Here is an 18481-nt window from a genome sequence, read left to right on the forward strand (position 1 = left end):
TAGGGTTTTTTCCCCCCTATATCTATCTCAAACGTCAACTTTGCAGTAAAATTACACTGTTAACTTGTCATTATAGCCTCTCCTTGGATGTAGTATCTACTACTACTTCTGAGTTGAGAAAACTCGGAAAAAAACGTCCCTACCAAGCGTGTTGTCTACTATGAGGATAAAAACTCGAGCCGTTGTTGGAAGAGCTACATGAAAAAGACTGAAAGGCCCTGATGCTTCCTGCCAGCCCCTCCGAAGAATATTTCCAAAGAATATTTCCTACCAGTGAAATCTGAGTAAAATTAAAACAATGTAGCTTTAAGTGATTTAAAAAAAAAAAAAAAAAGTAGCTGAAAAGGAAGTGATAATACAAAAGAACAGTGCTTAAGCTAGATAGGAGAAGGAAGGAAACAGCCTTTTCCCCAAGCTTTTTTGGTGTGCTGGTGCTGATTATAGCAAATCATTGAATTTGCTTGTTTTTGAAGTCTTCTAGCTACAACTACATACCACCTTTTACCTCCTATCTTTTTTTTTCCTTAAGATTTTGTTTATTTATTCATGAGAGACACAGAGAGAGAGAGGCAGAGACACGGGCAGAGGGAGAAGCAGGCTCCACTCAGGGAGCTCCACCCGGGACTCAATCCTGGGACCCCAGGGTCACGCCCTGGGCCGAAGGCGACACTAAACCGCTGGGCTAAACCCGCTGGGCCACCCAGGCTGCCCTTTCACCTCCTATCTTGAGTGGCTTCACAAATTGGATCTGGAAGCAGGAAAGGGAACCCCCAAGGAACAGCGCCGAGGCAGTCACCCTGATTTGCCATTGAATGGAGATTATGTTACTGATCATGTTTATTTAGTACTGTTACTGCAATTTTTTTGAAATGTCATTTTAACGACCTGGTTTCTTCTCTTTAGATTGACATTTTGGGAGGCCATTTCATGATGCTCGATTCACTCTTGGAGTAAAGTGAACAGAAGTCCTCGATCTTGCATATCATATCAACTGGAACCAGCGTCGTATCTTAATGTTCACTTAAATCAGAACTTGTGTAAGAAAAAGAATGGGAGTCTGGTTAAATAAAAATGACTATGTCAGAGACTTGAAAAGGGTCATTCTCTGTTTTCTAATAGTGTATATGGCCATTTTAGTGGGCACAGATCAGGATTTTTACAGTTTGCTTGGAGTATCCAAAACTGCAAGCAGTAGAGAAATAAGACAAGCTTTCAAGAAATTGGCATTGAAGCTACATCCTGATAAAAACCCGGTAGGTAAAATTTTCTTTTTAAATGTATCTAGTTCATGTATTTTAGTAAGCTTTTGATACATACTTAAATTTCAAATAAGTACTCAAAATGGTTAAGAAAAAAACATCACAATCCAAGTTCTGTGCTAAGAAGCAGCAACACATTCTAGTTGAGAACAGTGTGCGAAGAATGCAGATACCAAATTTGAAAACTGATTTACAACAGTTGCGTTACAGGGGTTAATTTCAAAGCTGACAAATAATGTCTGTGAAGTAGTTCAAGTATTTTTTTTTAATAAAGTAAGTTAAGATCAGCTATTTCAGAGCTGTAACAAAAATTATTTTCTTAGAACTTGGAAGGTTCTTGCTGAAAATGGTGGTAATAGCAAATAATAACATGTTTCAACTTTGTTTTCTCCCATATACAAATCCCAGACCAGTCAAATTATTATAAATTAAAACTTTGGAGCAGCCAAATCCAGTTAATTCCAGGCATAAATATAGATTACATATTCAATAACGTAATTTTTCAAAACTAAATGTTTTAATACTTAGAGTTTTCTTTATAATTTAACTTTTTAAGGACTTAATAACTTACTGACTTTTTTGGCTTATCAAGGAGAAGGGTATGGTTTATAATTTTGTTTTCCTTATAGAATTTTTAAAAGAGTTATTTTATTCTGATTGCGTAACACTCAACTAACTCTTGTTAGTTGGTTATCTTTCCGAGATCTCTTGATTTAGGATTTTTATTTCTCATTATTTTTCTTTAAAATTTCAGAGTATGATTTTTTAAGTTTCCATATGAAAGATGGTTGACCTTTTACGACTAATTATTATTCAGATGAAAGCATTCTTCAAAAGTCAGTCCTGTGAAACCGTAACAAATGAGGAACCTTTCTAATCCAGTTTGAATTTTACTCTGATATTAGTCGCATTTAATTATCAGATGGATTGGGGCACATACCTTTTGTTTTTTATTTTTGCAGTTTGTTTTTTTTAAATTAATATATTGATTTTGCCTCAAATAGAAAAAGAACCTACAAATTTCTTTGTAATTGTTTTAAGGGTAACATAATATTTACAAAATTAAATGTTCCTAAGGTTTTATTAGTCAGTTTTTCTCAGTTGTATTTCTTAGGAGTGACTTCTCCTTCTAAGGCTCTGTTCCTTGGGGCCACAATAAGACTTCTATTGGAAGACCATATCTGTCAGCCTTTTGAGGCATCAATTCTCATCTCTGTTACTTTCCTTATTCTTTTGTTGGTTGGGGGTTTTTGGAAGATTGTAGTTCTTTAGAAATACTTTCTTATTTTAACTCATGATATCCCATTTCATATTGTACTCCTCCTCCTTATTTTGGTATCCTTTATCCCAGGAATCTTAAACTAAATCTTCATATAGGTTTTGAAGACTTGATCATGTAACTAAAACTGTTATATCTAATATTTTTAATAGAATAACCCAAACGCACATAGTGATTTTTTAAAAATAAACAGAGCATATGAAGTACTCAAAGATGAAGATCTGCGGAAAAAGTATGACAAATATGGAGAAAAGGGACTTGCAGATAATCAAGAAGGAGGCCAGTATGAAAGCTGGAATTATTATCGTTATGATTTTGGTAAGATGATATACTCTATATGAAATACTGCATTTTATTTGAGTAAGTTGAGAAAATTAATTTTGTTTTACCACTAAGCATCTGTAGTTAATATGTGTCACCTTGACTCTTTTTTTAATATAACATTGGAACAAAATTCAAAAGGAAAGTCAGTATGTAAATATCTGTTGCACAGATGTGAAGGTGTTTTGGTCATAATCGTGTTAGGTACTTTTAAAATATGGACTGCTATTACAGAATAATTGCATTGGGGGTTGCTTTGGTGGCTCAGTCAGTTAAGTGTCTGCCTTCAGCTCAGGTCAAGGTCCCCACTCGGGGCTCCCTCCTCGCTGAGCAGGGAGCCTGCTTCTCCTTCTCCCCTGGCCTGCCACTCTCACTCCTTATGTACTCTCTCTCTCTCCCCCCGTCATATCTTTTTAAAAAATAATAATAATTGAATTGGATGTTTAAATATTGATGCCTTTCGATATTTTTAAAGCATCATGTTTTCCAAGGAAAGCTAAAGTTTCCTTTAATAGTGGTCAATTCAGCAGAAATGCAGTCCTTCTCATGTGGAATCCTTAATAATGGTTTGATGTTTTGACAGAAATAAGAAATGAGGGAAGAGCAGAGGGAGGAAGCAAGTTAAAGGAGAGAGTAAAATATAAACACAGGTGTCAAGGCAAAAGGGAGCATTCACTTACCCATATTTCTCTTCATTATTAGCCTTAACTGCAGGCTAAGAACTGAGGTATGCTTCTGTAATAGACCACATAAATACTTTCAGTTCATATTTGGAGTATTTGTTTCTCAAGACTGAGGTTTCTTTTCAAAATAGAATTTTCAAGGATATTCACTGCAGCTCGATAGCAGGTGTCAGCAATCTACATTTCAGAGGCTAAATCTGGCCTGCCACCTATTTTTGTAAAAGTTTTATTAATCATGGAATTATGAGAATATGATAATTAGGAGGATAAAATTATGCCCATTTACTTACATATCGTTTATGGCTTCTTTCACTTCAGGGACAGAGTTGAATAGTTGTGAGAGAAACCGAATGTCCCACAAGGCCTATTTAACTGGCCTCTACAGAAAAAGTTTGCTGACATCTGGTCTATATCCATCACCAGTAGTATTTTGATATATATACTAATGAGACTTTCTTATGTTGGTTTTAATTGTGACAAAATTTATATTTACTAAGTAAGTTGGTCTCTATAAATATTCCAAGACTGTTAAAAAACAAAGTATTTTAGTGATAACATTTATTTTAAAAACCACATAATCTGAGAAGGAAGTGAGGTGTGTAGTCTAGCTAACAGTAACATACCTGTGTCCATTTCATAGCTTTAATATTTTTATTAAAACTACATTAAGTCACCATTAGGGGAAGCTGAGAGGAAGGGTACGTAGAAGTCTGCTATTTTTACAACTTTCTGTGAGTCTATAATTACTGCAAAATAAACAGTTAATAATAATAGTTTTCTGTGGAGATGAAATGGGAATATTAGGAACTCCTATACACAGCAATATCCAGATCTGGAAACGAATTTTTTATCACTCTTTAGGTACATCACCAGTGGTATTATTTACTCTTGGTTTTTGTTTGTTACACATACTTCCACTTTGAGATGTAATATAGTAATCTGATTTTTGATGATAAAACGAGAGTAAATAACCTATTTTATGTGGTAATTTATTTTTTTATGATGAACATTAATTTATCATTTTAACTTTTAAATTAGGTATTTATGATGATGATCCTGAAATCATAACATTGGATAGAAGAGAATTTGGTAAGTTCGTGGGCATATGATTTTCTAAAACTACTCCAAGACCACTCTCTTACCTAAAACTCTTGGGGACCAATGTATTTGGAATTTAGAAATATTTTGTATTTTAGCATGGTACTGTGGTTTTGTTAACTTTTAAAATAAAATAGTTATTTTGCTAGCAAAAATGGGTTCATTCAGGAATAGCAGAACATTGTAATTCAGGACATGCAAGCCACAGTCAGACCATAGGCAAGTTAAAGAAATAAAAGGAACCTTATTTCATGGAGAAGAAGGAAGTTGGGAAGAGTTGTTTTAAGTGAAAGTCCTTTAGAGAAAAGCAAGAATTCAAGGTGACAACAGTTTCTCATTAGCTGATTTTCAGGGATAGTGAGTTCCTTGTAGAAGAGTCAATGTACATCTTTTCCTGTTGGGGCCTGTAATTGATCATTTTGTCCTATTGATGGTTCTTTTGTTAGTGCCTTCAGTTGACAGTTCTTCCTCTAGACTTTGAGGAAGTCTATAGCTCCCCCCCTTTTAGCTTCCCTAGTCTACCTAAGTGAGATTTTCCTTTATTAATTTTAACATTTCCCCCTTTAGATCAAGATCTTTTTCTGAAAGTATCTCTGATCAAAACTCAGGCTTTCCATATTGAATGATTTTGTTCCTCAGTGCCAGGAAGGACCTTTTCTGGTCTTCCCATCCTACCTGGAGAAAAGCACATTGCCGTTAAAAACTACTTATGGCCTTTGGCATAACAAGAAAGGTTAGAAAGGAGAGCTCTCAGGCACTTCTCACGTGCATTTATCAAGATTGTAAGCAAGGGAGATCATCTCCCTTTTTATAAAAGTTTGACAGGCAACAAAATATAAAATTTAAAATATATTATGCAAAACAGGAATAGTAACGTGATTCCAAGGTTTTTTGTTTTTGTTTTTTTTAAAGATTTTATCTATACATTCATGAGAGACACAGGCAGAGGGAGAAGCAGGCTCCATGCAGGGAGCCAGATGTGGGACTTGATCCCGGATTCCGGGATCACGCCCTGAGCCACAAAGGCAGGCGCTAAACCGCTGAGCCACCCAGGCATCCCTGTAATTCCAAGTTTTATGACGGCAGAGCCGAGACCCTAGATCAGAAAGTAGCTAACTGAAAATATTTATTGGCACTTATTCCAACTTAGGGGAGAAAAGTCCCCCCTACAGAAACAAACCCAGAGTTATGGATGCCCCCTGGAAGTTCCTGCTTAAAGTGGCCATGAAAGCAAAACTTTAGATACTGCAAGAGCACACTGAATTAACCAAGTGCATTTGGGATGATATAGTGCAAGTATAAACATGAAGCAATAGCTAATGAGTTTGTTGCAAAAAATAGCAAAACCTCAAAGATTGAAACAGTCTTGTTATCACAAATGAACTGTTTGGAAACAAGTGGTGTCTAATAATACAGCTGTAAGGTTGCAAATTCAGAGACCATGAATTTGGATAAGAGTTCCAGAGTCAGATAATACATCAGATAAAAGGCAGACTTGTGAATTCTGAACCTTCTAACCCTTTAGGAAAAAACAGGTAAAAAATTAATTTTATCACAGGATCACTATGAGGCTATTTCCAAAAGGCCATAACCAAAAGAAGAGGTTTCCTCCTATTGCAGAGGCTTGGGAAATGCAGACAAAACCTTCCCTCTCTCTCACATGCAAAGAGGAAAAAGGGAAGTTGGATGTTGAAAAGCAGCAGGCTTTTTAAAGTCCCAAAGCTGCATCTGTCTAGTCTTTCCAAGTAGCAGGGTCAGGTTTGTCTTTTTTTTTTTTTTTTTTTTTGGTAAGGCATACTGAGCCTGAAGAGAGAAGGTTGGAATCAACTTTCAACAGTGTCCAGTGAGTCCAGGAAAACCTCGTAATTAGAGATTAGTTTTAGATTTGGGGGAAGTGCAGGATGTAGTAACTCCTACCTGAATTCAAATATAGACCTTCTTCTGAGATCTTGAATAGATTTGAGTAAAATGCAGTTTTTCTTTGAAGACTTTATGTCCCTTAAGTCCACAAGTTTTGAGGGGTAGATGCTGTCTTCCTATGAAGAGGTTGGAGAAGGCAGCAGAGAAGCAAATAATCTGCTATCATAACAAATTAGAGCCTGCAGAAAACTTGGTGTCATCCAAAATCAGCTCTCCAGGTCGGGAAGAACCTCTCCGGGATACCCTAGGACATTACCGTCCAGGTGTATTTCTGTTCCTCCAGATGGCCTTAGCGACTAGAATACTAAAAGTGTCCTGCATAGACCAGCTACCGTGCTTTTGTGGGAATGGATATGACTAGTATGTGGGGGGTTAGGGACAGCTGCGTACCCAGTGATTACAGTGGTACTTGTTGCGTGGAGGTCCTGAGCAAACCTCCATCTTCGGTTATTTAGGTTTTCTCACAGGTAAAGTAAGTGTGTTATAGGTACTAGCACTGGGAATAATGAGGCCCTGAGCCTGTGACCTTCTGTTACAGGCTTGATGCCTTGAAGGGCTTCTTTATTTATAGGGTGCTCATTAACCTGGGGAGATATTCTGAGGGATCTCATTTGAATCTCATTGGGGGATGCGCTGTGGATTCTGCCCATATTAGTCGAAGATCTTGCCCTTAAAGAGGACAGTAGCTGATCCAATAAAGACAGATGATCCTGGTCCCCAGACTCCTCTATGTACCGTCAGAACGAATAAAAGATGTCAAAGGGTCATTTAATTCACCTGGTTGGCTGCTTTAATTACCACAGTCAAACTGTAAAACTATTTCTCCCTTTTGGAAGAAAGGAATTCTGGCATAATATTTTTCTAAGAAATCTTGGCCTGGGGCAGCCCGGGTCGCTCAGAGGTTTAGCACCACCTTCAGCCCAGGGCCTGATCCTGGAGACCTGGGATCGAGTCCCACGTCAGGCTCCCTGCAGGGAGCCTGCTTCTCCCTCTGCCTGTGTCTCTGTCCCTCTCTCTCTTTTCTCTCTCTCTGTCTCTCATGAGTAAATAAACAAAATCTTTAAAAAAAAAAAAAAAAAATCTTGGCCTGGTAAATGAGTGGGATGTCAGAGATAGGAACCTGTTGGGGCTGATTAATCGCCCCCACTATTTGAACTGTTGTAGAACTCTGAGGCGGCTTTACTTTATAGCAGTGAGGTTGAGCACCAGCACAGTAGCTGTGGTGTCGAGGACAGGGAAAAACTCATTCCCAATCTGGAGAGTAGTTTCTCCAAGCTGGTTAAGTGGGAGGATGGAGAAAGACCCCTTGTGGTTCCTTGGAGCCCCATCACTGGGAATTAGCAGGACACTGGAGAGGTAGAGGGCCGAAGACATCTGAAGCGCTTAGGAGGGTAATAGCCTTTCTCCCAATCTCCTGGCTTTTTGCAGTAATAGCAGAAATTAGGTTTTTGGTTTTGCTGAGAGGCTTTCATTTGCTGGGGTTGAAAATTAAGAATTTTAGCAGTCTTTGAAGTGACTCATCTAGGGTGCAAGTGATGGTTTGCCAAATTAACCCTGGAGTGGACATAGTTTCTCATCTTTTCTTGGTTCTTTTAACTAAAAGAGAAAGACCACAGTTCAGCCTGCTAATAAGCATAAAGTTAAATGCTATCTATATGGATTCAACACGCACAGCAAGATCAGAATTTTCTTTAAAGATAATTTGGAGAAAAAAAAAAAAGGTACTTTGAAATTGATTGCAGTAGTCATGAACAGGCTCATCAGGCTTTTGTGTGTGAGTCTGAATTTTTTTCCAATCAACAGGCTTAGGAAAGGCACAGTGGAGGTTTCCAGCCGAGTGTTCTCACATCTTGCCAAAAGTTAGGGGGCCTGTTTCTCTGAATCCCTTTCAGGATGTTCCCATTGGGCTAGTTTCATCCAGGGTTTGGCCTGGCCTTCGTGAACAAGCAGGTAGACTAACTGATACATATATCTGAGAAACCAGGTTGGTAAGTTTGAGTAACTACTAAAATCTTCAGCAGACCTAATGGGTCCTTTCTCACTTTAGGAGACTCTCTAACTATGGCTTGCAATTCAGCCTTAGTCCAGGGAACCTAAGAAATTTGGGGCTTATTAGGATCCTCAGAAGTCTCTAAGGGGGCAGGTTTAAATAGATTCAGGAGAGATGGGAGCATTAATATTTCTGCAGATAAATATATAAGTATGTATGCTAAAAAAAGAAAAGGAAAAAAGAAAGTAAAAATAACATGTAGCCCCAGATCAGTTCAAGACAGGTTTGGGTGCTAGGGGAACTTGCTGCAAACTTGCAGATAAATTCCCAGTTTGGGAGTTTCTGGATTTCAGAGTTTCGGGTAACTTTGTGGTTATTTTAGAAGCAGATTTATTTTTGACTCTGATTTATGTGAAATTGGACATAAGATACAGTTCTATTGTAATTTTCCATTGCATTTTAGAAAATCTTAAATATTGGATTAGATTCTTACACTTGCAGAGTTTGTACAGGTATAATAAAATAGAATTAACTCTTTCTTTTGTATTTCCAATCAATATATTTTACCTCAAGTGTCAATTTTATTTTCTATTACAATCTTATTTAATTTAGAAAACAAAAATAGCGTACTAGCTTCAAAAAATAGCACATAGAGTATTTCTCATGTATCTTCATTATCAAAGATATAGTATAGTCATTTGATTTTGATCAGTTTCTTCTGACCTAGAATTGGATTTATTCATATTTTCTACATCTGGTTGGTGAGCTCAGACCTACAAAGTAGATATTCAGTGTATCACTTTAATAGTCTTCTACATGAACACTCGAATGAGCTCTGAGTAAAGTGAATACAAGACACACCTTCTGTACAAAGAGAATCCAAAAAAAAAAAATCTGCTCAGTTTTGGATTGTTGGTAGGCAGAAGTGACCCCCATGTCATGAGCTGACAGAAACAGAAGTGCTGCACGCAGTCGGGTGAACCTGTGGGATTCCTGGATGGCCGTCGTCGTCGCTCATCTGCTTGCCGGGCAGCCCGGCAGGACAGAAAACTGCAATCACAGATAGAATTGGAGGAACTGAACAAAACTTGCAAGCCGAGTAATTATTAATGATCAGTCAGATCAGTTTTATCCAAACTGAAAGGATTCAAAAGCTGGGGTTTGGACTTGGAAAGGACTGGTCACTTTCCGGTTCCTCTGTATTTACAGGGCCCTTTTTTGGGGTGCCCTGAACTCATGAATATATTGAAAGCTGGCTCAGTTTCTTGCCTAGTAACGACCTCTTCTCCAGGTGGCAAACACCGGCTCTGTGATTTCCACCTCCTCCCGTACTTTGGGCCCCCTGATCCTTCGCTGTATTGGTGATGGTCTGATGCTTTCAACGGAAATCTTTTCTATTTTGTCCAATTTTGTAGCTGTAGTGGGAGAGTTAGTCCAAATTACATAGTTCACTTTTATCAGGAGTGAACTCTAGAATGTTTATAGTACAGAAAAAGAAAATGTGATTAATAAATTCCACTTTGAAAGCTTTAAAACTGTCCTCATCCTTCCCATTAAACATGGTGCATATTGTCTTTTCCTATGTCACAGAGAAGTGTGATATCAGTCATTATAAGCAAATTCTAGACAGTATCTGCAAATGCAGAGGGCGTCTCTGACTTTCACTGTCATTCTGAAGAGTACGTACACAACACAGGCATCCTTTTCCAGACAAGCTCCGGAAATTACAGAGGAGCTCACAGCACCTCTCTCTCCCTCTCTTTGTTTTCTTTTTCTTTCTTTCTTTTTTTTTTTAATCCCCATCCTCTCCTAGCAAAGTGAAGTCTAGGATTTTGTTCAGTTAGGGTTTGTCAGAGAACTCTTCTTGGGAGAGTAGTTGTGTTAATGGCAGGGTCTTGTTTATATGAACCACACGTGCTTACTCTAGTTATACAAGATGTGAGGGCATCTAACAAGACTGCCCATTCAGTGTGGAAATGATGCAAAGCATAGCCCACATAAGATGAACTTCTGGGCATTTGAGGCTCATTTTGCAAGGGTGTGTGCAATAACTGGATTCTTGGTAAGGTTTTGGAGATCTCAGCTATACTGGATTGCTTCCCATTGATTTAGGCTCCTTTTGAGAACCTTCTTGAGCCAAGAAAGATGAAATTCTACCATTCGGAATAATGACTCAAACTTCCTTAACTAATATCCTAAACTTTCTCATTTTTTTCCATAATACATCAAGGAGTAAATTATTTCTCAAAAATAAAATGAATCAATGAATGAATAAGTCTCCTCTTAAAAGTCTTCACCCTGAGGGATAAAAATTGTGGCAAAATTTTTTTTTTAATGTGCAATTTCATGGAGCCGCTGTTGATTTCACAGCCATGCTGTCTGCCAGCAGGTCCTGTGCTGCCTCTGTGTGAGTTCTTGAAGTCCTATCAAATAATATGTAGTCGTACTATAAGAATGTTTTGTAGGTAACTAGAAGAGAATAATAAAACATTGCTATAATTTGTGAGTGTTCCTATTCCACACAATTAACACTTACCATATTTAATCTTGACAACAAACCTCAGTAATGATATTAGGGGTTTTTTTCCACAAATTACAAACTGCATTTCAGGGGGAGAAAAATTACATGCCTAAGTTCAGCTAATAGGTGTTTGTGGTATATTTTACTATATTTATTCACATTGATTGTTTCTTCGTGAAGTGCCTCTCTAGGAGGGAGAATTGCACATCCCACTCTGTAGACCTCAGGCATGACCACGTGACTCGTGTTGGCCCGTGAAGTGCGAGCAGAAGCCACTTCTGGGCAGAAGCTTTAAGAGCCAGCGTGTGGTTTACCATTCTGCTCTGTTGTGAAAAATAGTGGTGTTCAAGGTAGAGCCTGCTCCACCAGCCTGGGGTCAGTGGTGAAAGAGACGGAGGCGAGTTGCGGCTAACTCAGTATAGACGTGTAGTAGGTGGTAGAGATAAACCTTCATTGTCAGCCCATGACATGACTGGAATCATTTGTTTCCTATAGCATAACCCTTCCTGACCGACACCGTACCGGAGGCAGGACGTAGCACTCAACTCAGGTTCCCCTTAAAGCCCGTGCTTGTGCTGCTCTTTTTTTCTTAAAGGAAATAAACCTGTCAGCATTAGAGTTATTCATCAGTGTTTTCTTATTGACCCTATACTTGTACATTTAGTTTTCTCTTGCTCAGTAATGGATGCTTTTAACTCTTGGATCTCTGTTATCTCATGCCTTTGTGACCTCATCCTATATTTACATTTTTCTGGGCTAACGAGTTATTAGCTTAGTTGTGTAGATATTAATGGCAAGTGTTAGTGGCAATTATCTCAACCATCTCTTAGTCACATTTTAACCATCTCTTAGTCACATTTTCTAAACATTGCCAGGGATCAGCTGATAAAATCCTAAATTATACACTTTATCAGTAATGTACAGATTAACTTTTTCCCACAGATCTATGTGTCTTATCATTGAAAGTGAACATGGAGTCTTGAGCATGTTTCTATTTAATGTGAATTGGTTATACATATTTAAAATAGTATGTTTGTTTTGATATCTTACAATAAGTTACTCATATAATTTATGAAACTTTTATTTAAAAATTACTATTAAGTGATTTTGATATGGAATTACACAGAAACATTTCAACCAAAAGCAAATTGTCTTTACTTTTTCATCTTAAATGTTGAGTGCATCCTTACAGAGTTAAAAAAAAAAAAATTTGTGTTGTTGTTTTTTGAGTATAGTTGACATACAGTGTTAACTTCAGGTATACATCATAGCGTCCAACAGCTCTGTAGGTATGCCACGCTCCTCACACGTGTAGCCGCCATCTGTCCCCGTGCAGTGCTGTTACAGCCCCACAGATGCAGTCTCTATAACTGTGTCTCTTATTCCCAGGACTGACTTATTCCATAACTGGCAGCCCATAACTCCCATGTCCCTTCCCATTTTGCCCTTTCCCACCCACCTTCCTCCCCACTGGGGACCATCAGTTTATACTCCTGTGTCTGATTCTACTTTTTGTTTGTTGATTCATCTGCTCTATTATTTAGATCGTACATGTAAGTGAAATCATATGGTGTTTGTTTTTCTCTGACTTCACTTAGCATAATACCCTTTAGGTCCATTTGTATTGTCACAAATGGCAGAGTTTCATCCCTTTTATGGCTAATCTTCCATTGTATATGGAAGATTTTTTTAACCTATCAATCTATCAGTGGACACTTGGGCTGCTTCCATATCTTGGCTATTATAAATAATGCTGCAATAACCAAAAAGGTGCATGTTATCTTTCAAATTAGTGTTTTCGGGTTTTTTTAGGTAAATACTCAGGGAAACTGTTGGATCCTATGGTATTTCTATTTTTAGTTTTTTGAAGAACAGCCCCGTACACTTTACATTCTCATCCACACGCACGAGGGTTCCTTTTTCTCCACACCCTTGCCAACATTTGTTATCTCTTGTCTTCTTGACTCGAGCTGTTCTGACAGATGTAAAGTGGTATCTCATAGTGGTTATGATTTGCCTTTCTCTGATGATTGGTGATGTGGAGCCATATTTTCATATGTCTAATGGCCATCTGTATGTCTTCTTTGGAAAAATATTCAGATCCTCTGCATTTTAAATCAGATTATGTATTTTTTCGGTGTTGGGTTGTATAAATATTTTATATATTTTGGATATTAACCCTTTATCAGATATACCATTTGTAACTATCTCCTCCAATTTAGCAGGTTGCTTATTTTGTTGATGGTTTTCTTTGCTATGCAAAACTTTTTGTTCTGATATAATCCCAGTAGTTTATTTTTGCTTTTGTTTCCCTTGCCTTAGGTGGTATATCTAGAACAATGTTGCTGCAGCCAGTGTCAAAGAAATTACTGCCTATATTCTCAGAGTTTACATCAGTCATTTTATAGATTATAATGCATAATGTATTGTTGGCTGGATATCATGTGGTATTCAGATCTGTTATTTTAGCAAATATGTATTTGTGTTTTAAATTGTTAAAAACTTTGACTAATGCTTTTAATAATATATTTTAATAATATATTTTAATAATATATTTTTCCAAGGTATATGACTTATTTAAGGACAAAGATTAAATTTAATCCCCATAGTCTTTACTATATTGTGTAGTTCTCTTATTTCATTCTTTCAGAATTTGAAGTAGCTGTCAGAACTGATTGACCCAGGTATTTATCCTGTGCTGCAGATAGTAGATGAACTTAAATTTCTAGCTCTCACTGTTTGTCTTCTTCATTTCTCTCATCCATACAAACTCTTGTCTGAGGTTTGGCTGCCAATTCCTTATGCCACTTCTTCTCACAGCTTCATAGTGACAAGTGTCTTACAGGTCAGGGTTGGTCTTATTCAAGTAGGTGCCCAGAGGAGTTTTTTTAAGATGTTGTTAGACAGTTGATACACAGTTGACCCTTGAACAACGCAAGGCTTAGGGATACTGACCCCTCACGCAATTGAAAATCCCACACGTAACTACTAATACCCTTCTGTTGACTAGAAGCTTTACAGTAACATAACAGTTGTTTAACACGTATTCCATATATATGTTATAGACTGTATTTATACAATACAGAAAACTTATTAAAATCATAAGGAAGACAAAAAACATTTACAGTACTATATCAAGAAAAATCCAAGCCCATGTTGTTCAAGGGTCAACTATAATATGTTCCCTTTTTTATTAAAAAAAAAAAAACTTATACAGAAAATGACAAAAGTAGTATATGAGTATCTTCTTCTAATCTCAACAAAATTTTAACTAAAATAAGCATGAATCTTAGTACATACTTCTAAGCTGTTTTGGTTTTATGTACTTTAGATGCTGCTGTTAATTCTGGAGAACTGTGGTTTGTGAACTTTTACTCCCCGGGATGTTCACACTGCCATGATTTAGCTCCCACGGTATGTATTTTTTACATCCTGATTTTTAAAGTTTTATTCTAATCTGTTGAGTGTTCTTTAAATATGTTAGGATTTTTTTCTATTAATAGTAATGATAACTATCAATTATCAAATACTTTGACACATGTATGGTTTTATTTGATAAAATTACTCTCCTTTTAAGAATGTACAGTTTGGGACAGTAGGGTGGCTCAGCGGTTGAGCGTCTGTCTTTGGGCTTGGGGCGTGATCCTGGGGTCCCGGGATTGAGGCCCACCCTCATCAGGCTCCCTGCATGGAGCCTATTTCTCCCTCTGTCTCTGTCTCTGCCTCTCATGAATAAATAAATTAAAAATCTTCAAAAAAAAAAAAAAAAAGAATGTACAGCTTGAAGAGTGTTAACGAAAAATTATCTTATCATGGAAATACTTGTTCTTTTTTTCCTCATAGTGGAGAGACTTTGCTAAAGAAGTGGATGGATTACTTCGAATTGGTGCCGTTAACTGTGGTGATGATAGAATGCTTTGCCGAATGAAAGGAGTCAACAGTTATCCCAGCCTCTTCATTTTTAGGTCTGGAATGGTAAGGGGTAAAGTCGGTGTTTTTTTCATTTGGAACTTTCTGACAAGGAAAATACTAGAGAAAACACAATACATGATATTGTAGAATGTTTTGATTTTTAAATCTAATTTTAGGTGCCATCTAACTAGGTCTAGGCATAATAAATATTTTGAATCATACTGTGAATGCTTTTTAAATGCCATTACTTTGACCTTTCTTTATTTCAAAATTAAATGTTTACCATCAGTTTCTGTCTTAACACAATTGAACCAGTGTGAATATTGTACTTTATAGTCACAAAATATTTTACGTTGTCTCATTGCGTATAAAGTTCTAATATCCCATTTTTTTTCTAGTTTTTTTTTTCCAGTTTTAAGTGATAAAACAGAAACAGGAAAACTGGTGTTATTAAAATGTCTCTAATAGAATCTGTACAACCAAGATGCTTAGGATATTACTTGGAAATACACTATACTATTAAGAGATTAATCTCATTGTATTCAAAATAATGTACAGTTAAAAGTATTTGGTATTATTTTAATGAGTTTTTGAAAGAAATAATAGAAGATGTTTTTCATTTTATAAAAAAAATAGGCCGCAGTGAAATATCATGGTGACAGATCCAAGGAAAGTTTAGTGAGTTTCGCCATGCAGCATGTTAGAAGCACAGTGACAGAATTATGGACAGGTAATTTTATTGTCTTCATTTGTTTGATTTTCAAGGATACTTTGAAATTGGCGTTTTGTTGGGGTTTGTGTTTTTGTTTTTTTTTTAAATAACAGTTTTAGGGATCCCTGGGTGGCGCAGGGGTTTGGCACCTGCCTTTGGCCCAGGGCGCGATCCTGGAGACCCGGGATCGAATCTCACGTCGGGCTCCCGGTGCATGGAGCCTGCTTCTCCCTCTGCCTGTGTCTCTGCCTCTCTCTCTTTCTCTCTCTGTGACTATCATAAATGAATAAACATTTAAAAAATAAATAAATAAATAACAGTTTTAACATGTTGGTCATAATATTAAAATTTTTAAAGTTTCTTTTCCATGCTTTTTAGAAGGGAATTTTGTCATTTGTTCTGCTAAATAGTTGGTATTTAACAAATGAATCATGTTTGTTTAGGAACTAAAATAGTTAAGATGTGGGAAATAAAAAATGTGATGCTAGGTGGGATAGCAGCTTTTAAAGTGCAGCTAAATGTTTAGTTAACCAGGTGTTTTATTGCTTTCATAAATGTACTGTATCAGGCAGTGACTACCTCCCTATCCAGTTTAATTTTAAAGTTGAAAAACTCTTTCCTCTAACCTTAGACTTCTGATTCATCAAGTGGCTTTAGGTGGGTTAACTACTCTGTGATACCCATGAAATGATAGTACTCACATCTAGTAAGATACTCACATCATTCAGTGAGTACAACTCGTGTCTCTGAAACTGTTACATGTTGGGGCTGCAATAATATGTAATCCCTGCTTCAAGGGCCTCATTATTTTAGCAAGGAAGGCATTAGTAAACCATTAATGCAATGTAGTAGTTATTATGATAGAGGCAATCTTAGAGAAACATGAAGAACATTAAAAAAAAAAAAAAAAACAGATGGGAAAAAGAGGAAGAATTAAAAAATACTTCTTGAATGAAGTCAGACCAGTCTGTCATGAAAATGAGGAGGAAGCCTTCAGAGATCCCTGTGAACGTGGTAAACTGGCGGTACTTCACCCAGAGTCTAACGAAAAGACAGGTGGTTGGGTATTGTGATATGGGGAAAAACACAGCTAGCTACATGGGTAGACAAAGCTCAGATCACATGGGCCTTCGTACGAATCTTAGTTACCGATTTCTTTCTTGATGAAATAATGAATTTAGATTTTATATGATGAAAACAATGGAAAGTCAGTGTAGGAATTCAGTGTGCTTCAAGAGGACTTTTATGAATTCCTGAATTCAAGTAATAGATAATCAGAAATTTGCTTTATTTTCTTCTTAGGAAATTTTGTTAACTCCATACAAACTGCTTTTGCTGCTGGTGTCGGCTGGTTGATCACTTTTTGTTCCAAAGGCGGAGGTAATTTTATTCATTATTTTGTTAATGATGAAGAAACCAAGTATTTAATTTTTTAGGTGACACTCTTTTTATTCTTTTTACCAGCTTTATTGAGATATAATTGTCATGTAACATTATATAACTTAAGGGCATACGACCTGTTGGTACACTTACATATTGCAAAATGATCCATCATAGCATTTGCTGACACCACCCTCCTGTCACATAAGTGCTGTTTCTCTTTCATGCTAAGAGCATTTAAAATCTACCATGCTATACATCACATTCCCAGAACGTGTTAATCTTATAACAGGAAGGTGATACCCTTTGACCAGCTGTCAGCATTAAGTATGCTACTATGATTGACTCAGTACCTCAAGCTACAGTTTTTATCTGATGACAATTTATTTAATGAATACTTCTATTTTTTATTAATTTACACGTATATTATAAAATTATTAGTTTGTTAAAGGTCATTTATGACTTTGGTGGACAAGGTTTTCAGCTTAATTATTATAAATTGTACCTTCAGATAGCCACAGATGTTTGCAAAAATTAGCGTTGACAGGTGTAACCCTCCCAAAATAATTTTTTGGTATTACAGACTTTGCCTCATTCTTAACATATCACAAATGTATACATATTTGCCTTATAAAATTATATACTTGAAGATGACAATGTTCCATTTCTAGGAACCTTTTTCCATCAGCAAATTAATCTGAAAATTCAATACTCTGGTGTGCCAAACCACAAATTATAAACTCTATTCAAACAATGAGATTAGTTAAAAATCAGCCCCAGGATTACTGAATGCCCAGTTCATTAACACATTATCATATGTTTAATCCCAAAGATGGGTCTTTAACCCAAAGGAACCCCATCAGCTTCCTGCTGCTTATTGAGAATAAATTGCCGTGAAGCCAAAATCAACCACTCACCCTATCCTGTAAGGCCCATGTTAGGAAGGTAGTGCCATCAAACAAACCCTTAATTTAGTCTATCATTGAGGGATTTTGCCTCCTTTTGGTCTAATGCACAGATTTCTATTCATTCCACACATTTAGAAAACTTTTTAAACTTTCTGGCATTCTTTTACTTTTCATCCCAGGTAGATTGATTTTACCTATCTTTATAGGTTCTGCAGTATTATAGTTCCCTCGCTTCTAAATCTGTCTTATTGTGTCCTAGCATTCTTATTTAAAAACTTTCATGAAAATGATGAAGTTATTTTAAGATTATATTTTAGGAAGGAAAACTCGCATATTCGTTCTGTGAGGCCAGCATTATTCTGATACCAAAATCAGAAGACACTACAAAAAAAAAAAAAAAGAAAAAGAGAGAGAGAGAGAGCTATAGGCCAATATCTCTGATGAACATAGATGAAAAATCCTCAACAAAATATTAGCAATCAAGTCCAATAATATACT

The 18481-nt window shown here is 36.6% G+C and overlaps 1 protein-coding gene across 3 annotated transcripts in view; it reads left to right on the forward strand.

Annotated features, from left to right (window-relative positions):
- Window positions 1-18481, forward strand: part of DNAJC10 (DnaJ heat shock protein family (Hsp40) member C10) — a 78597-nt gene that overhangs the window by 19115 nt on the left and 41001 nt on the right. For all 3 annotated transcript variants that reach the window (XM_038585043.1, XM_038585042.1, XM_038585044.1), the window contains 7 exons: window positions 904-1253; window positions 2691-2856; window positions 4581-4631; window positions 14403-14485; window positions 14915-15046; window positions 15620-15713; window positions 16998-17075. In XM_038585043.1, coding sequence (XP_038440971.1) covers window positions 1050-1253; window positions 2691-2856; window positions 4581-4631; window positions 14403-14485; window positions 14915-15046; window positions 15620-15713; window positions 16998-17075 — 808 coding nt within the window. In that variant the 5' untranslated portion in view covers window positions 904-1049. The remainder of the gene's footprint in view (window positions 1-903; window positions 1254-2690; window positions 2857-4580; window positions 4632-14402; window positions 14486-14914; window positions 15047-15619; window positions 15714-16997; window positions 17076-18481) is intronic.

Source organism: Canis lupus, chromosome 36 (genome assembly GCF_011100685.1).
Source record: "Canis lupus familiaris isolate Mischka breed German Shepherd chromosome 36, alternate assembly UU_Cfam_GSD_1.0, whole genome shotgun sequence".
Taxonomy (NCBI): Eukaryota; Metazoa; Chordata; class Mammalia; order Carnivora; family Canidae; genus Canis; species Canis lupus.